Raw genomic sequence first — 21,321 nt, 5'->3', positions numbered from 1 at the left:
TAATTTAAATTCAGCCAGCTGGCGCGCTACCCGCAGATATGCTCCCTTCTGCGCATGTGCAGCCCAGCGGCATCCGGCGCGCTTGCAGCGGGATAACGGCTTTCCACCCGCGCATGCGCAGACCCGGCTTCCGGTGCACTCCGTGATAGGGCGCTCCAGCACCCCGCGAGTGCCCAGCCCGGACTTCCGGCGCTCTTCGTCACAGGGTGTGACGCGCCTCCACGTGCGCAGACCCGGAAGACCTGCCGGCCGGCGTGCTCAGCTCGTCTTGCGAGGCGCAGGCCCCGGCGCACGCGGGGAGGAATTAAAAAAACAGCACCTCCTCCCCACACGCAGACCCGGGCAGCAGCCAGATGGGCTGGGAACAGGGACCATCTGCTGACTTCACGGCATCCAGGCCGCACCGTCCATAATCCAGGTACGTGAGGTACCACCTGGTGAGGCTCCCATCAGGGACAGGAACCAAAACTGATGCGGAGGAGAGGTATCGCCTTTTTATTCAGTAGGTTCCTGTCCTTGGTGGGCGGATACCCTCTCTCAGGTGGTGCTGTCATGGGAGAAGGGGAATAATATATTTTTTTCGGTGTTCACTGTACGAAATAAATAATGAGACCGTTTTATACTGCAGTGCTTGATACTTGTCAGTTCTTCACTGACTCCATAACGTGGGGCCATCAGATGACCTCGGGATGCGATGGCAATCATCGCAATCCGTGATTAAGATTGTGGAGAGTCTATAGTGTTAAAGGGGGATTTATCTCCCTCTTTTAACCAATTAAATGTCGCGGTCGTGATTGACAGATGTTAATTGGCCCTTGACATTGCTGATGCTGCAGAGTGTCAGCTGTCACATACAACTGACACCAATGGGATTTACGCCCGCTAGAGGGCACTAAACTGTTATTGTGAAAAAGCGGCGCTGAGGAATAAGATCCTCTAATGGCCGCCGTGAAAAGGCATATCGATGGTCGTTAAGAGGTTAATACATTACTGTATCGTGTCACTAAGGAAACCATAAGCGCCATTTACTTCATTAACCCCTTCACCCCCAAAGCCTGTTTTCACCTTCCTGACCAGGCCAAATTTTACAATTCTGACCAGCGTCACTTTATGTGGTAATACCTCTGGAACGCTTCAACGTATCCCAGTGATTCTGAAATAGTTTTTTCGTGACATTGTACTCCATAATGTTGGTAAAATTAGTTTGATATGACTTGTGTTTAGTTGTGAAAATATCAGAAATTAAGCGAAAACCTCGCAATTTTCAAACTTTTAATTTTTATGCCCTTAACCCCTTAATGACCAGAGCATTTTCCGTTTTTGTTTTTTGCTCCCCTTCTTTCCAGAGCCAGAACTTTTTTATTTTTTGGTCAATATGGCCGTGTGAAGGCTTATTTTTTGTGAGGCGAGTTGTACTTTTAAACGCCATCACTGGTTGTACCATATTGTGTACTGGAAAACGGGAAAAAAAATACTAAGTGTGGTAAAATTGCAAAAAAAAAAATACAATTCCACAGTTGTTTTTACCACATTCACTGAATGCTAAAACTGACCTGCCATTCTTATTCTCCAGGCCATTACGAGTTTGTTGACACCAAACATGTATAGGTTCTTTTTTATTTAAGTGGTGAAAAAAAATTCCAAAGTTTGCTTAAAAAAATGGCGCCATTTTCCGAGACCTGTAACGTCTCAGTTTTTCGGGATCTGTGGCCGAATGAGGGCTTATTTTTTGCGTGCCGGGCTGACATTTTTATTGATGCCATTTTGGGGTCGATCCGATGTTTTGATTGCCCGTTATTGCATTTTATTGCAATGTTGCGGCGACCAAAAAAACGTAATTCTGGCGTTCGGAATTTTTTTCTCGTTACTCTTGTTTTCTGATCGGATTAATTCTTTTTTTATATTGATAGATCGGGCAATTCTGAAAGAGGCGATACTAAATATGTGTATGTGGGGTTTATTTTTTATTATTTTATTTTTAATGGGGGAAATGGGTGGTGATTTAAACTTTTATATTTAAAAAAAAATAAAAATTTTTTTTTACACTTTTCGCATGCTTCAATAGTCTAGGAGACTATAAGCAGCACTTATCCGATCGCCTCTGCTACAAAGAGGCGATGAGCAGATCGCCTCTATGTAGTAGAAATGCTCACATGCTATGATCGCCGACCACTAGGTGGCGCTCAAAGCAAGCGAGACATGACAACCACAGGGGTCTGCTGCAGACCCCAGGTTGTCATGCCTACGCATCAGTGACTCGCGACCACGTGACGGGGTCACCGATGGGCGGGGCTACTGCCATGCTCGCAGCGCTGTTGTTCTGATCTGCAACATAAACTAAGGAAAGAATTGGAAAAGCTGTCCCTACAGTAAGACTAAGCTGAATCCCTACGATGTAGCGGGCTGCCTGTTCCTTGTGAACAGACCCGCCTTCGTCCTCGGCTAGTCTGAACGGAGACCTATAGAATAAAGGGAGGGGTCCCTAAAAGAACTAAGGACTGGGACAAAAATGGGACACCTCTTAACAGAAGTTGTTGCAGAGCAAAAAGACAAACTGACAAAAAGTACTAGAGGTCCCAGAGGACCAAGCAAACTAGACAGAGATATGCACCGAAGCACCTGGCTAGAGACACAGGCAAAAAAACACTGAAGTCTAGAAAAGCCAGAAGGGCGGAGCTGGAATATATAGGCAGCTGGTCACGTGACCGCAAAACACAAGATAGAAACAAAAACAAACAGGAGGGTTCTAACAGCTGTTAAATGCCGGTCAGAAATTGACAGCGGCATTTAACTGGTTAACAGCCGCGGGTGGGTCGCGATTCCACCCGCGGCTGTTGCGGGCACATGTCAGCTGTAAGAATCAGCTGACATGTGCCCGGTTCAGTGCGGGCTCACCACCGGAGCCCCCCGCTGAACCGGCCTTTCCGATATGTCGCATACTATTACTGACCACATCGGAAAGGGGTTAAAACCAAAGAGTTAGGTTACAGAAACTAGTTAATAAATAACATTTCCCATATGTCTACTTTACATCTGAATCATTTTTGAAACAATTTTTTTTTTTGTTAGGAAGTTATAAGGGTTAAAAGTTTATCAGCAATTTTTGCATCAAAATTTACAAAACCATTTTTTAACCCCTTAAGCCCCGAGGGTGGTTTGCACGTTAATGACCAGACCAATTTTTACAATTCTGACCACTGTCACTTTATGAGGTAATTACTCTGGAACGCTTCAACGGATCCCCCTGATTCTGAGACTGTTTTTTCGTGACATATTGTACTTTATGATTGTGGTAAAATTTCTTCGATATCACTTGCGTTTATTTGTGAAAAAAACGGAAATTTGGCGAAAATTTTGAAAATGTTGCAATTTTCAAAATTTGAATTTTTATGCCCTTAAATCAGAGAGATATGTCACACAAAAGAGTTAATAAATAACATTTCCCACAGGTCTACTTTACATCAGCACAATTTTGGAACCAAAATTTTTTTTTGTTAGGGAGCTATAAGGGTTAAAAGTTGAGAAGTGATTTCTCATTTTTCCAACAAAATTTACAAAACCATTTTTTTTAGGGACCACATCATATTTGAAGTCACTTTGAGAGGTCTTTATGACAGAAAATACCCAAAAGTGACACCATTCTAAAAACTGCACCCCTCAAGGTGCTCAAAACCACATTCAAGAACTTTATTAACCCTTCAGGTGCTTCACAGGAATTTTTGGAATGTGGAAGAAAAAAATGAACATTTTACTTTTTTCACAAAAATGTTACTTTAGACCCAATTTTTTTTATTTTCGCAGGGGTAACAAGAAAAAATGGACCCCAAAATTTGTTGTGCAATTTCCCCTGGGCACGCAGATACCCAATATTTGGGGAAAAAAACACTGTTTGGGTGCACGGCAGGGCTCGGAAGGGAAGGAGCGCCATTTGACTTTTTGATTGTAAAATTTGCTTGAATAATTAGCGGACGCCATGTTGTGTTTGGAGAGCCCCTGTGTGCCCAAACATTGGAGCTCCCCCACAAGTGACCCCATTTTGGAAACTAGACCTCCCAAGGCACCTATCTAGATGCATAGTTCAGCCATTGAGGGGGCTGAGCCCAGAGAAGCAGAAGGGACAAATGTTTTTGTAAGAGTCAGATTTGAGCCCAGAGAAGCAGAAAAGAGATGTGCTTCTGAGACAGAGGGAGTCTTGTGAGAGATTCAGACAGACTTTGGAAGGAGAATTAGAGACATCCTCCAGGACAGCAGATGGATTGCATGGCATTACCAAAAAGACAAATATTTGAATCCTATATAATTCTAGCCTAAGGATACTTAGGCCCTGACTGTAAATGATTCAGATCTGCTCCATTAACCATCAGAGAGACATGGATACATTTTGGGGAGTCCAGGAGAGGCGAAGAAGTCACCTGGCCCCATGGATATGGTATTTTGAGGTTGCTAGGAGGGACCCATCGTTCGCCTAGAACCCATGGAGACATTTGGAGTTGCCAGGAGGGGCCCACCGGATGCCTGGCACCATGGAATCTCTCGGAGAGGCCAGATTTGGACCCTCGGGTCTCCTGGTCTTGTACCTCGATGGACTGCTAGCTTCCTAAGCTTGCATCTACCTTCTCTCTGTGGGGGTCCGCCAGAAGCAGGGAGCCACTGGTTGAAGTAGTCGGCCCTGGAAGTCTCCAACGTCGCAGAAGTTCTGTCCCAGCCGGGCCAGAGGAAGGGTGAGACTGAGTAATGTTGTACCATCTTGGGCATTTGCTGGGACTGTTATATGTGTTTACTGTGCGCTTTGTGGTTCAATAAAGTATTGCCACACTGTTTGTTTTATCCTCACCCTGTGTTGTCTGAGTAATGTTAAGTCCACGGAAGACCCCGGGTCTTCACAGGGGCCTATGACAGAAAATACCCAAAGTGACAACATTCTAAAAACTGTACCCCTCAAGGTACTCAAAACCACATTCAAGAAGTTTATTAACCCTTCAGGTGCTTCACATCAATTAATGCAATGTGTAAGAAAAAATGTAATATTTTACTTTTCACAAAAATTTTACTTTAGCCCCAAACTTTTATTTTCACAAGGGTAACAGGAGAAAAGGCACCGTACAATTTGTTGTGCAATTCTCCTGAGCACGCCGGTCCCAATATGTGGAGGAAAACTACTGTTTGGGCACACAGCAGGGCTCGGAAGGGAAGCCGTACCGCTTGACTTTTTGAGAGGACGACATGTCTTGTTTGGAGAGCCCCTGATGTGCCTAAACAGTGGAACTCCCCCTTCCCCACAAGTGACCCCATTTTGGAAACTAGACCCCTCAAGTAATGTATCTAGATGTTTGGTGAGCACCTTGAACACGTAAGTGCTTCACAGAACTTTATAATGTAGAGCCGTGAAAATAAAAATAAAAAATCACACATTTTTCCCACATAAATGTTTTTTTTTTAGCACCAAATTTTGCATTTTCACAAGGGTAACAGGAGAAAATGACAGTACAATTTATTGTGCAATTTCTCCCGAGTATGCAGATACCCCACTTTATGCAGGGCTGTGGAGTCGGAGCCGGTATAAAATGTACCAATTCCACTAATAAAATATATAATAAATTGGGTACAGTAGTTCAATGCAGTTTGTGGGGAATATTGTTTCATAAGAATTTGGGAAAGTTATGAAATGTCCTATAAATGTCTGTCCTATTACTGATCCAAGGGTCTAGACTTTTAGCTGAGATGAATCTGTGATGCAGTAAATTTATCACTTAAACATGAGGCATGTATGAGGGAGTCGGTGTCATGGAGATTGAGGAGTCTGAGGTTTGGCTTGCCGACTCCACAGCCCTGCCCATATGTGGGGAAAAACTACTTTTGAGGCACAATGCAAGGCTCAGAAGGGAAGAAGCGCCATATTGGAGTGCAGATTTGCCTAGTATGGTTTGAGGGTGCCATGTCACATTGGCAGAGCCCCAGAGGTGACAGAAGAGCAGAAACCGCCCATAAGTGACGTCATTTTACAAGCTACACCTTTCAATTAATTCATCTAGGAGTGCAGTGAGCATGTTGACACCACAAGTGCCTCACATTTTACACCATTGGGCAGTGAAGAAAAAATAATTACATTTTTATAGCTAAAATGTTGTTTTAGCCCCAAATTTTTATAAGGGCTAATAGGAAAAAAATGGACCTCTCAGTGTGTTGTGTAATTTGTCCCGAGTACGCCAATAGCATATATGTAATCAGGAACTACTTTTCAGACACAGTGCAAAGCTCAGAAGGGAAGGAGCGCCATATTATAGTGCAGATTTTACTGTTATGGTTTGCGGGTTCCATGACCTATTGAGAGCGCCCCTGAGGTGCCAGAACAGAAAACCCCAAATAAGTGACCCCATTTTACAAACTATATGTCTCAATGAATTAATCTAAAGGGTCAGTGATTATATTAACAAACACAGGTGTGTCACAGAATTTTATACCATTGGGCAGTGAAGAAAAAATAATTACGTTTTTACCACAACAATTTTGTTTTAGCTGCAGGTTTTACGTTTTTACAAGGGTAAAAATGGCACCAAAATTTGTCCCACAATTTCTGCTGAATGTGGAAATGCCCCATATGTGGCTGTACAGTACTGCTTAGCGACGCAGTGAAACTCGGGAGGGACGGAGCGCAATTTGCCTCCTGGAGCGCAGATTTTACTAGAATAGTTTGCAGACTCCATATACAGAGCCCCTAAGCCGAGCTTACTGCGATCTTTGGGAAGCAGAATGAACAAATCAACAGCAGGTCAAGAATTGGTTTTACTTATTTTTTACAACATTCCTTGTGCGGTGTAAGTGATTAGAAAACGTTATTGTTCGGGTCGACGTGATTACAGCGATACGATGTCACACACTAAAAGACCCTTTTTATTGCCAAAACTAATTTTTGTATCGCCATATTTTTCCACATTTCGTCCAGAGTCGAGGGCTTGTTTTTAGTGGGAGGAGTTGACGTTTTTATTGTTATCCTTTTCGGGCACATGACATTTTTTGATTGCTTTCTATTCCAATTTTGTGAGGCAGAATGAACAAAAAGCAGCAATTCAGGAATTGTTTTTTTTTTTTTTTTTTTTTTATGCAATTCTGTGTATGGTAAAATTGATAATTCAGCTTTATTCTTCGGGTCAATACGATTACAGCGATACCACATTTATATCATTGGTTTTATGTTTTGGCGTTTATACACAAAAACTATTTTATAGAAAAAAAATATTTTTTCATTGCTATATTCTGAGAGCTCTAACTTTTTTATTTTACTGTTGAACCCACGCAAACACGGGGAGAACAGACAAGCTTCTTGCAGATGTTGTCCTTGGTGGGGATTTGAACCCAGGACCCCAGCGCTGCAAGGCAGCAGTGCTAACCACTGAGCCACCGTGCTGCCCATAAGTATAGTTTTTTTGTCTCGATTTTTTTTTTTTACGGTGTTCACTGAAAGGGTTAACTAGTGTGACAGTTTGATAGGTCGGGTCGCTCTGGACGCGGCAACACCAAACATGCATAAAAATATTTATTTATGGGTACAATATATAATTTTTATATTATTAATTTGTTCTTTTTTTATATTTTTACTTTTTTTTTTTTGCTTTTCTACTTAGTCCCTCTATGGGGCTTTCACTTTCTGCAGTCTGATCACTGTTATGATGCATTGCAATGCCCCAGTATTGCAATGCATTTCAACTGTCACTTCTGCTCTCACACAAGCTTACTAGACCATGCTGTGAGAATGGTTTAACAAGCTAGCTAGAGTCTGGTGACACGGATGTCATCATGACAACCACGTCACCATGGCAACAATCAAGCCCTTGCGATGACGTTGCGGGGGCGCACATAGGAGGGGAGAGGGAATCCCCTCTCTCTTCCTGACTTTTAAATGCTGCGATTGATATTGATCATAGCATTTAATCATTTAGGGAGTTAAATTGCAGAGAGCAGTCCTGGCAGTGAGAGGAGGGTGTCAGCCGTCATGTAAGCTGAACACTTGGCGGCGATCGTGCGCGCAGCACATATATAAGTCGAAGGTAGGGAAGTCCTTTCAAACTTGCACGTATGGATATGTCTAAGGTCGTGAAGGGGTTAAAATTGAATTCTGACAAAGGAGCAATCAAAAATAACTACGTGCATCTAGATACTAATTGCAAAAGATTACAAATAAAGAACAGGGATTCTCATTTTTGAAAGAGGTTAACATAAAATCCAATCATCAATCCCCAACGTGTCAAGGAACGCAAAGGTACATTCACATAGGAAATTAAGTAGTGGAAAATGTGCATCCAATTGTAAAGATTTAGGTTCAGATTCGCCAATGTAGACAGCAGACTTGCTTTCCCAGGTATCAAAGCACACCACCTGCAATGCGCCATCAGATGTGATCAAAGGTGAGGTGTACAGATGCCTCTATGGGATCAGAAAGGCATTGGAATGAAAGGGTAGGCGAGTATAATGGGTAGATTTGAGCAAGGTACAAAAGGAGTCTGGGCCCTGCAGACACGTTGGTAGCCCATGGCCATTGTAAACCTACTCCTACCTGCCAGCATACCCAGTGCCTTTTATTAGTAGGCTAGGCGCAATGCAAGCATGATGTTATGTCAAGTCTACTAGTCAGTAGAGGCAGAGAGAAACCAAAGACAAGAAAAATACCCAAATGATTAAAAGTAAATGTATAAATCGCACAGTGCAAAAATAATAATAAATAATAAAGGGTATTTAGTGAACATAATTTTGATCAAAATAATGTAAAAGCTGTCCCGCCACGTCACGGCATCCCTTGTGGGACAAAATTATGTTAACTAAATACCCTTTATTATTATTTTTGCACTGTGCGATTTATACATTTACTTTTAATCATTTGGGTATTTTTCTTGTCTTTGGTTTCTCTTTGTCTAATGGCCTTGTGTGAACATGCATTTACATTTTGCATGCACATCGATTTATGTTCCAGTTCACACCTTCAGGTTTTTTCTTTGCAGTTAGTATGCTTGAGTGCATATAAAAGGGTGTGGCCGCCCTTTGTCTGGGCTGGGACGCTGATCCTGCCTCGGTTTTATGCTTGCACCAGGGATCCAGTCTCTCTGTCCTTGTCCATATGTATGTCACTTGACAAATGGTAAGGTTTTTAATATTAGAGTTAGGACTGTCCCACAAGGGATGCCGTGACGTGGCGGGACAGCTTTTACATTATTTTGATCAAAATTATGTTAACTAAATACCCTTTATTATTTATTATTATTTTTGCACTGTGCGATTTATACATTTACTTTTAATCATTTGGGTATTTTTCTTGTCTTTGGTTTCTCTTTGTCTAATGGCCTTGTGTGAACATGCATTTACATTTTGCATGCACATCAATTTATGTTCCAGTTCACACCTTCAGGTTTTTTCTAGTCAGTAGAGGCGCCAACAAGTAGGAGGAGGTTCGCATGGCTCTGGTCCGGCAGTAATGGACTACTGCGAAACCAGGGTTCTGTGAATCTTTATGCTCAACTAATACTGTGGTATTATTTTCTGGACTTGAGGATTTGGCTGGAGATAATCTGAAAAAAAAACTGTAATAGCCTGCAGATTTTGCGGATTTTATCTTCTAAAGTGACATGGGTATTAAGACATCCCCATCACAAGTGAATTTCTGCATGACAAAGTTCTACAGCGTGTATGAGAGTTTTTCAAATGTCAGCCACAGCTTAGTAAAGGTAGGATGCCACAGCAACTAGGCCCGGGTTGTGACCCTATTATTTTCTTATGAAAAAGTGGAGATTGAATAACCCACAAATATTCTTACCTGGACCAGATTGTCTGATATTATATCTTTAATCTTCCCACGCATCCACTTTTTATCAGACTGAACCTGAACTGCAACCTGCATATCAACCTGCCATTGCACAGCTTCTGGCTTTGAGTTCTCATACCTGTCATACAGGCTTGCTTGCAAACTAGAAATCACAAAAATAAGAAAAAACAATTGGCAAATATTATACATATAAACAATGTTACTATGCATTTGGCATATAATCAATGTTACTATACATTTGCCATTTTTTTTGAGACATCAGACTAACGCCACTGTTTCCCTTGTCCACTTTACCTCTTGAGAATATGCTCTGTGGTCAACCATTGTACATAGATTTGACTGGGAGATGTAACATGGCTGATGAACACATCAAACTGTTTCCGCTCAAACAGAGAGGTTGTGTCCATGCATTCTTCCACCGAGTCTGATGACAGGTCCAATTCCGGGTCCCATACTTCCTTCAGTGGCAAAGTATGGTCACCAGAGTTTGATGTGCTAAATGGAAGAGAAAAATAATATTGCTTATATTTCCTGCAGGTACATTAGTGGAAAGACAGCACTCAGGATTTGACAGCTGCTGACAGTGGACCTGCTAAAAAGCAGAAATCTTACAGACCCAACAAATACAAAATTCAGTAGGAGCCTATAACATGTTATAGGGTTGGACGTAAAAATCTATCCTAGGGGCTAGGCCTAAAAATAGGCTGTACTTGGACACAGGTCCATCAAGACCACCCGTTCTCTACTAGTTCTACATGCTCTATCACTAGATTATTTATTACCCACAATGCCATTTATTGTAAGAAAAGCAACCTTCAATAAATGCTGATATAATATTTGCCATTACCACCTCTTGTGGTCGGGCACTTAACAGTCTCACTGCTCTAACGGCAAAAAAACCTTTCCAATTTAGCTGCTAGAAGCACCTTTCTTCCACAAAGACGACCTTAGTATGGTCTTTGGAAGGAATAAGTCATGTGCCAGTATTTTGTACTGACCACACATGTATTTATACATGTAAATGAGATCTCCTCTGAAGTGTCTTTTTCCTAAGCTAAACAAGCCCAAGTTTTCCAACCATGGCCTTCATCCCATGACCAACTTCTGAGTATTTTTTTTTTTTTTAAATGTGGAGCCCAAAACTGGATCACATATTCTATATGTGGCCTTACAAGTGATTTATAGAGGGATAACAATGCACTGGGAGCACAGGATTTTATCTCTTTGTATACATAAAACCTTGTTTGCTTTTGCAGCTGCTGCTTGACATTGAGTACTGCTGCTCAGCTTACTTGTAACCAGAATATCCAAGTCGTTCTCCTGTTCTGTAGTCCCATGGAAAGACTAAAGTGATCAGCCACATGTTGTTGATACCGGACATTTACTAATGCTCATTTTGGCTTTGAAACACAATTCCGGTGATGTTTTATTTTTTCACCCTTGGAGTGGTTTTTATTTTGGTTCACAGATTTTAGTAAAACACTTACTAGCCACAATCTTCTGCTGATCCCAGCTCCGCTCCGCTATCTTGTGACTGCAGCTGAAACTGACCGGACATCATAGTTAACTGTCACAAGCTCTGAGTTTAAGTCTTTGAGTGCCTCGTCCTGACTCTCAGACTTAGGATTTGCTCAGACTGGCGTATGTTCTCTCATGCGAGAGAATCAGGCCGATTTTGCTAATGATAATCAGCTCAAACTCTATTATATAGAGTTTGATCTGAGTGTCACTTTACTGTGATCTGATTCTCTCACATGAGAGAATCGTATTACAAGTGCGGAGAAGATGGAGAACGTAATTTGTCCATTGTCTCTGAGCGTACATCGGACTGCACTCAGATGACATTCGAGTGCTGTCCACTGTTTCACACACACCTATAGACTTGTATGGGTGATAGTGATCCAAATATTGCAGCCAGCATGCTGAGATTGTTTTCTCGTGCCAAACTGGCATTAGAAAATAATTGCAGATCTGCTCTGCCCCATAGTATAATACAGTATAACATCTGCTCCATAGTTTAACACTGGGCCGAGTGCAATCCGATAAAAAATCTGATGGCACTCGGCCATGTTATATGGCAGTGTGAGCGAGCCCTTTTATTGAGAAGTGCTCCCTTCAGTCCACCCAGCAAACACTGGAACGATTTGGCTAGTTACAACTAGTATAAAAGCACTGGAGCAGCGCCGAGAATAGCAGAAGATAGCAACCAGTAAGTATTTTACTACAGGCAGGGAATATACATTAGCGATACCACTCTGGGGGTGAAATAAAGAAACAAACGAGTGGTGTTTTAAACTCCTAACTTTCTATAAAGAGAGAAGATACAGATTAGATATTAGAAAAAACTTTTTGACAGTGAGGGTGATCAATGAATGGAACAGGCGGCCACGAGAGGTGGTGAGTTCTCCTTCAAATGAAGTCTTCATACAGAGGCTGGACAGACATCTGCCTGAGATGGTTTGGTGAATCCTGCATTGGGCAGGGGGTTGGACTCGATGACCCTGGAGGTCCCTTCCAACGCTAACATTCTATAATTCTACACCATAGTTTGAAGAGACTAAAACAAAGAGTGTTAAATCATGGGTGACTAATATAAAAAAAATATATAATAAACCTCAAAAATAATATACAATGAGGGTAGAATCATAGAATCTATGATTCTACCCTCATTGTATATTATTTTTGAGGTTTATTATATATTTTTTTTATATTCGTCACCCATGATTTAACACTCTTTGTTTTAGTCTCTTCAAACTATGGTGTAGAATTATAGAATGTTAGCGTTGGAAGGGACCTCCAGGGTCATCGAGTCCAACCCCCTGCCCAATGCAGGATTGAGGGTAGGGTTCAAAGCAGCAGTGTTTGTGCGGCTGCACCACAGCAGTTGCAGCAGCTTATGAATGGATAATTAAATTCTGAAAAAAAAATTCAGCTTACATGAGAAATCTGGGGTGCGCAAGTTGCAAAAAATCTGATTTTTCATGTTTTAACATCAGCAATTTAATTAAGACAGACACCTCTTTCAGGCTGCCAGACTTACTACAGAGGATTTTCAATCAAGAATAATGCATAAAACGCCAGTTGTGACTAATCTCTCCCATGCATACATTGGTTGTTGTTAATAGTGGTATCTACTGCGGGCCATTGACAGTAAGGAATCAAACTTACACTGCATTTCTAATTATCCATTTACAAACTGCACGATGCGCCTGTGCGATGGGCGAGTGACCGCTATGTTGGACTCTTAGTATTAGGCCAAATTCAGATGGTTGTGTTTCACGGCAGTAAAGTCAGGACTGACAGTGGATTTCTTCACCTGAACTTACAGCTTCATTGCTGTAAGATCAAGTAGAGAAACCTGTTGCCAGTCTGGGCACTGCAGTCGTTATACAGGGCTGTGGAGTCGGAGTCAGTGCCCATTTTGGTGGAGTCGGTATTAAATGGACCGACTCCTAAAATATATAATAAATTGGGTTCAGTTGTACAATGCAGGATGTGCTGTAAATGTTTTCATAAGAATTTTGGAAAGTTATGAAATGTCCTATAAATGTCTGTCCTGTTCCTTATCTCAGGATCTCGGCTTTTAGTGGAGATGAATCTGTGCTGCACTTTATGTACACGCTGAGTAGTGAGGCAGGGCTGTGGAGTCGGAAGTCTGGGAAATTGAGGAGTTGGAAGTTTGGCTTACTGACTCCACAGCCCTGGTTATAAGGACAGTGAAAAAAATGGTTGTTTAAACCAGCCTTAACAGTGTAAACAGCACAATTTTGTAAAATCATCATACAATAAAGAAAATCTTACCATGAAATAAAAGAGGCAACACTGCTCTCCACAAGCATGGTGTTAATGCTGGTCTCTGTACCCGAGGTGTCATCAAAGAGCTCAATAGATAGCTTATTCTCAAGCAGAACACCTGCATAATCAAACAACAGAGGGTAAATATCAGAGCGCTTATGCAGTTTCCATTCCATTTTGCCGACAAGAATAGCATATTCTGCTGCTCTACTCTTGTCATTACAGAAAAAGGAATCCTGACCCATCTGGAGTCACTTTAAAATACAGGAGTCAAAGAAGTCATGGCACTGCTAAGTACAGAAGCCATGAAGATAATGTGGAAAAAAAACAAAAAAAAATCTGCTTCCGTTCTGAACCTCACCATGTGCCCACATGTACAACCACATATAGGGTGTAGGTGAATTCAGAAAAACTGAGTAATAAATTACAAAATGTGTTAGATTTTTTCCCAGTTACCCCTTGTAGACATGAACATTTTTTTAGCTACATGTACAAATGTTGTAAAAAATAAAAAATTTTATTTAGTCAGACAAAGAAATGTACTCTTAAGTTTAGGAGGGAGTGGAAGAAGTGTCTTATAAGGGGGACAGCATAGTGTGTCTCAGTGGTTAGCACTGGAGTCATGAAGATGTCTGTACAGTGCCGTGGAATTAATGATGCTATATAAGCTAGAAAAATAAAATAAACATGTGGGGCAGGAAGCAGATTTCTCTTATATAATACAAAGTTTCATAAACCTGTCTGTAGTATTAATATTTTTACAACATACATTTACAAAGTACAGTTGAATTTAATAAGTAGACTTTGCTCAGACTTTTTATCATGGCTAATAAGAAAAAAGTACCCAGAGTTATTACGCTACTTCTCCCAAGTACGGCAAAATGTGATCATACACTCCAGTTTGGACTCACAGCAAGGCTAGGGAACAGATTTTCTGGAGTAATTTGTGGGCAGCAATAGCAGAGACCATAAGTGTCCAGAACAACAGAAATCTCCCAAAAAAATTCCTGACCCAGAGAACAGTGCTCGGCAGCTACATCCAAAATGGAGCAGATGAGTTCATGTGAGGCCTCCATTTCATTCATTTTTCTTCATACAATACTATCCGTGAGGCATCTGATTGGCCCCATATTTACTTTGCGGTAAGATAACAACCCCAAACATACAGTCAATGTCATTAAGAATTATTTTCAGTGTAAAAAAGAAAAAGGAGTTGACACGCCTCGGGATTCGATCCGGCGGTCCTGAGCTCTTTTGTCGGTGTCTCCGTCCGCTGAGCCACAGCAGGTTCTGTTGCTGTCCGAGTGCTGATTACCTTTTGCCTTTGTCCATTTCTTTCGGATAACAGGTGCTTTTCATTTGTTATCTAGCCTGTCCTATCACAATGCAGGTGCTACAATATAAACCTTTCCCTTGCTGGTCTTCTCCGCTATTGATAGTCTTGAGTGGATTCTGCTTGGAGTTCTAGTTCTACTTCTGAGTAACTAGTGTGAGAGCAGGATTTATTTATCTATCTTGACTCCACTTTGATTATTCTACATGCATCTCTTGCTTTGCAGAATAGAGTCTGACTGGGTATGTTTAGATTAAGACTCTCAGGCATTCCTATGTCTAACGGGACTTAGCGATAATACATAGGAAAGTGAAAGTAAGAAGAGAGAGCTACACCTAAGCCCCGGTAAAAGGTGGGTGTAGAGGATATTAACTTTAACCAATTAGATGTATACATGCTAATCCCAGCACATATATAAAAATAAGCTGAGCCAATTATATTGCTACAATGTATGTCCATTAAATGCCTATATAAAGAGTGACCAATGATGTAATAAACAGAGCTCTGTTCTGATACTTAAGAGTGTCAGTGTCGTACTTCTCTTCTGTACATACTTGGATTTTACATTTTAATTTGAAAACAGGCACAACGTCTCAGAACGTCCCACATTAGCGACGACACTAGGCCAGTCAGATAAGTGTACTGCTGAGGTTTCCTTCTCATGCGGCACTCTCCCTCGGTTCCTTAAAAAGGTACGTGAAACACTTGACGGCCTTTCAGGGTGACAGGTCAGTCCAAGTTGTCTTCTCTAGTTTTACCTTCAGGGTTTATCCAGGTCGCATTGAAGCTGCTAGGGTCTGCCTTACTGGTTACTATAGTCTGTACAGAAAACTGGTGGGGTTTGTGCAGTTTTTTCATAGGTAGATCCTTAAAGGGGTTTTCCCATGATCGAAAGTCCATTTTAATCAATAGATCTTGGAATAATAATAAGTTCCACAATTGGATGTGTTTAAAATAAAATAAAATGTTCCTGTGCTGAGATAATCTTATAAATGTGCCCCTGCTGTGTACTGTGTAATGACTGTCTGACTGTGCAGGAACATGGTCTGATCATACTACATCTCCTGGGCAGGGGGACGACGCAAAAGAGTATACAGACATTACAGGAGGAGATCGCAGCTGATTCTTTTTGTGAGATAAACCATTTCCCTTCCCGTTTTTACACAATGTTTTACTTCAAAGAAAGAATCAGCTGCAATCTCCCGCTGAATGTCCGTATACTCGCTTTTGCTCCCCCCTTCCCTGACCAGGAGATGTAGTATGATCAGACCATGTTCCTGTACGGTCAGACACAGCCATTACACAGTACACAGCAGGGGCACATTTATAAGATTATCTCCGCATAGGGACATTTTATGTAAATACATTCAATTGTGAAAGTTAGGATTTTAATCTAATCCTATTATTCTTCTAATCGATTAAAATGAACTTTTATTGATGGGAAAACCCCTTTAACTCCCATGTGTATTATCATGTGTGCATAACAGGAGTCCTAGAAAAAGTGATAATATGGCCCCACAAAGCCCTGATCTAATCATCAAATATGTTTTGGATAACATGAGGAGACAGAGGGATTTGCGCACAAACCACAAAAGATCTGGGATTGGGAACAAACTTCCTGCTGCGTTCCTTCAAAAACTGTGTGCAAGTACCTAGAAGAATTGATGCTATGATGCAGTTTTGAAGGCAAAGTGTGATCACATCAAATATTGATGTGATTTAGATTTCTATTTTGTTCAGTTTATTTTCAACAATTATCAAACTGCAAACTATTAATATATCTGAATGTATACTTTTCAGCATTTTCCCCACACTTGCCAATCATTTTAATAGTCATTCTGCACCTGCTATTCATTTTCATAAAGTCAATTTGGGGACAAAAAAATTTTAATAATCAACATCATAAATGTCAAAGAAGCCAACAGCTACAGACCAAATGTTTGGACACACCTTCTCATTTAAAGATTTTTCTGTATTTTCATGACTATGAAAATTGTACATTCACACTGAAGGCATCACAACTATGAATTAACACATGTGAAATTATATACTTAACAAAAAAGTGTGAATAACTGAAAATATGTCTTATATTCTAGGTTCTTCAAAGTAGCCACCTTTTGCTTTGATGACTGCTTTGCACACTCTTGGCATTCTTTTGATGAGCTTCAAGAGGTAGTTACTGGAAATGGTTTTCACTTCACAGGTGTGCCCTGTCAGGTTTAATAAGTGGGATTTCTTGCCTTATAAATGGGGTTGGGACCATCAGTTGTGTTGTGCAGAAGTCAGGTGGATACACAGCTGATAGTCCTACTGAATAGACTAGAATTTGTATTATGGCAAGAAAAAAGCAGCTAAGTAAAGAAAAACGAGTGGCCATCATTACTTTAAGAAATGAAGGTCAGTCAGTGCGAAAAATTGGGAAAGCAGTCATCAAAGCAAAAGGTGGCTACTTTGAAGAGCCTAGAATATAAGACATATTTTCAGTTGTTTCACACTTTTTTGTTAAGTATATAATTCCACATGTGTTAATTCATAGTTTTGATGCCTTCAGTGTGAATGTACAATTTTCAAAGTCATGAAAATACAGAAAAATCTTTAAATGAGAAGGTGTGTCCAAACTTTTGGTCTGTATTGTATTGTATGTATATATATATATATATATATATATATATATATATATATATATATATATATATATATATATATATATATATATATATATATATATATATACACATACATACACACACACACACACAGTGTAATGGCTGAAAGTGTTGGCACCCTTGAATTTGTTCCAGAAAATTAGTTATTTCTCCTAAACAGTGAGTCCTGATCTAAATCCCATTGAACACCTGTGGAGAGATCTTAAAATTGCTGTTGGGAGAAGGCGCCTTCAAATATGAGAGACCTGGAGCAATTTTCAAAAGAAGAGTGCTCCAAAACTCCAGTTGAGAGATGTAAGCAGCTTGTTTATGGTTCTAGGAAGCGACTGATTGCAGTTATTTATTCCAAAGGGAGTGCAACCAAATACTAAGTGATGGGTGCCAAAATTTTGCTGGGCCCATTTTTGTGGTTTTGCTTGAAATTATGTCCAGTTTGCCATTTTTTCCCCTCTGTTTTCTTGTGTTGTTCCAATACACACAAAGGAAATAAACATGAGTATAACAAAAATTGTGTAAAAGCAATAATTTTCTGGGAGAAATACTTCATTTCCTGAAACAATTTCAAGGGTGCCAACACTTTCGGCCATGACACACACACATATTATATATATATTACATATACAGACAGACACACAGACTATGTATGTATGTATGTAAATGTATATATACACATACATACACATATATATATCTATATAGGGATGGATAGATAGATGTAAAAAGAAAAAGCAAAACCAGCACCAGCAATAGATCTGTGTGCCGTGCCTCCCAGGCAAATACCAATCCTTCTATTTTTTCTATTAGATAGATAGATATATAACAGTACACATACACAACAACATGATGATATAGACTACTGTACCTATTGGAGAACACCTCAGACGTTTATAGCACACCAACATCTTGAACAGTTTGCATGCTTCTTGGCTCCACCACTGTCCAGCATTAAGAGGCTGAATATAGGCAAGCCTGCAGCCGATTGCCTACAAATGTTAATATGGAAATGGAGGTAAATAGCAAAAAATAAGTAAAACAAAACAATGGACAATCTTTACTGCTGGAGATGTAAGGAAATGGATGAACATGGTGAATAAATGGTGGCATATTCCTAAATCCAGGAATTTCTGCAGAAATGTGTATGGTTAGAACCAAACAAAATAATATTAAAAGTGACCTCACCACAAAAACGGAACAAGTAACTGGTGGTAACCAACAGTCTCTGCTCAATCCACACAGCACACAGATAAACTATTTTTTTTCAAAACTGCAGTATGAAAATAAAGTAGTAATATAAAATGAAACAAAAAAAAAAAAATAATTAAATGCAAGCTGGGGCCAAGACTTTAGGATGACCATCCACTGTTGTGTTGCGGTCTGTCCTATGAACTTTGTATGTTGTTTTCTGTGTACCATGGTGTCCAAACCAAAAAAAAGTAGACTGGGTTTGATTCCTGGATAAATTTACCCTTTCCACCCAAGTGAGTTAGTGATGAAAAATAACACTACAACAGCCTTTAATGTTCCCAGTACTGGGCAGGGGAACAATTCTGCCCAGTAGGGGCCTACTAGGTAAATTCATGCAAGACAAAATGCCAAAAATGCTAATTTTAGCAAAATATAATGATGGTATTTCTAGACATTAATTTTTTGAAAAATAATTGATCTTAGCCTACACATGGTTCTGCCAGGAGAAATTCACACCATTGAAAATCTCAACTGTTTAAAAAAAATAAAAATAAAAATTGGACACTAAAGAAAAAACTGTAATCATGCTTAGCCTCTTGTGCCCAGCCCTGAGCAGCAGCCTAATCCTCCACAGGGTCCCACAGGTGGTATTTACACAAATTGAAGCATGCAAAAAGAGGATTTTTGGACTTATTGTTAAATTCCTTGATTGTAGCCTTGATTTGGTGACAAAGCAAACATTGATGTACGCTGCTGCCACCAGGAGGCTGACTCCTAGAATTATAAAAAGTCAGCTCCTCCTCAGCAGGCTACACCCGTTATAGCTGACAACCAAGCTATTCAGTTAAAGAGAAAAGCAGTAGGAGAAGCCAAAAAATTAAGTATACGAGAAGGTCCAAAAATCCTGTTTTCGGGAGGGCTTCATTGGGGGATACAGGTAACCATGGGATGTTCCAAAGTAGTCCCTACGGCGGGAAACATGATATCAATGTGCAAAGAAAATCCCTCAAGTAGTAACCCGAGCGACTGCTGCATGCAGCACCTTTCTGCCAGAGTCGCATCCGCCGTGGCAAAAGTGTGAACTCTGTAGAATTTTGAGAAAGTGTGGATGGAGAATCAAGTAGCAGTCTTACAAAGCAAGGTTGATGCCTGATGGCAAACAGCCCAGAAAGCCCCACTGCCTGTGTTGGTTGAGCCTCTATACCAAATGGAGGTGCTTTGTTTTAGGTTTTATAAGCTTCTACAATGGCCGAATGAATCCAGCAGACAAAGCAGACAGCTGGGAGCTGATATTATCAGGCTCGGAAGGGTCATAAATATTGGCCCCTTCCCAGCCTAATAAGACCAGCCCTCCAAAAAATGGCGAATTCATTAGATGCGTCAATTCTGGAGCTTAACTATGGCTCTTCCCGATTGCCCTGGTGAGGTGGCAATCGGGGTAATGGGATTGTGGGGTTGATGTCAGCTGTGTAATGTCCGCTGACATCAAGCCCACAGGTTAGTAATGGAGAGCAATTGTTCATTAGTCTGGCACTCGCGCTGCCCTCGTGAGAATCGGCCGCTGTGAACCGAGATAACCTTACTGATGTTACCCCAGTTCACAGCAACCAGGGCTCGCGGAGCGAGTGGCTGCTTCTCCAGTCTAAGGATGTCACAACTCTGTTGTCGGGTATCCCAGGACCAGGGGATCCTACCCTGTCCCTAATGCTAGGGGTGCCCTAGCTGGCCCTGTTCCCCGTTTTTTTCTGAAGGTGAAGACACCGGAGTCAAGTACCTTGTCTGAGCTCCTCAATCCGCCCTCAGTCTGTTCCACCCCCCCCCCACAGTGAAGAGGGGAGTAGTAGTTTATGGCAGTACACAAAACAGACTAACAGGGCTAAAGGAAAATACTAATCACACAAAAATATGAACACAAACAACTGAGGTTAACACAGGGAAATGGAGGATGGGAAACAAACCAAAATAGAATAGGATTAACATGCAACCTAAACCACACAACAGTCCAAGCTGAAATCCACCAAACGTCTTCTCAAATAATCACTCTCCACCACACTCCTAGAACAATGCAGCATAGGCTAGCTCTGGCAATGATAGTCTGTCAAAGCCCAGTATATATATTGTCGGGGTAAAAGAGAATATATATATATTTTTGTAACTTTTATACTTTTGTAACTTTTATATGCTTTTTTGCTAATGTACTAACCACCATTTTGTGTCTTATAACAATAAGCTTTCCTTGCTACATATTATTTAAATCGAAACTTAAACTAAGACAGTTCCAGTGTTGCCAAGACTTATTTCAGAGAAACGAAACAAGATTATAAGCTGACGGCTGCAATATCTGCCCAGAGACTGAGATAAGGAGATGTGGACCAATCAGGAGTGGCCAGACACTGGACTTTCATGGCTTACCCCGCCCCGGACAACCCCTTTCCCCTCCCCATTATGTAGTGTATTTAGGTTTGTGTATGTAGGAATAAACACAGAACATTGCTGAGAACGTTGTCTGTAGTAGTCTTTTGAGCGTGCTC

General features: G+C 40.8%; 1 protein-coding gene across 1 annotated transcript in view; it reads right to left on the bottom strand.

Annotated features, from left to right (window-relative positions):
* RNF17 (ring finger protein 17) overlaps window positions 1–21,321 on the bottom strand; it is a 211,207-nt gene that overhangs the window by 113,025 nt on the left and 76,861 nt on the right. Inside the window, exons 14-17 of the mRNA XM_073669012.1 lie at window positions 18,468–18,588; window positions 13,613–13,724; window positions 10,106–10,306; window positions 9,803–9,953 (exon numbers count right to left, since the gene is read on the bottom strand). Coding sequence (XP_073525113.1) covers window positions 9,803–9,953; window positions 10,106–10,306; window positions 13,613–13,724; window positions 18,468–18,588 — 585 coding nt within the window. The remainder of the gene's footprint in view (window positions 1–9,802; window positions 9,954–10,105; window positions 10,307–13,612; window positions 13,725–18,467; window positions 18,589–21,321) is intronic.

The sequence above is a fragment of the Phyllobates terribilis genome, unplaced genomic scaffold (assembly GCF_046119375.1).
Source record: "Phyllobates terribilis strain yellow unplaced genomic scaffold, ASM4611937v1 Scaffold_2__4_contigs__length_985480577, whole genome shotgun sequence".
NCBI classification, from domain to species: domain Eukaryota; kingdom Metazoa; phylum Chordata; class Amphibia; order Anura; family Dendrobatidae; genus Phyllobates; species Phyllobates terribilis.
Note: the sequence above shows the minus strand (reverse complement) of the source record. Positions and strands in the feature narration are given on the sequence as shown.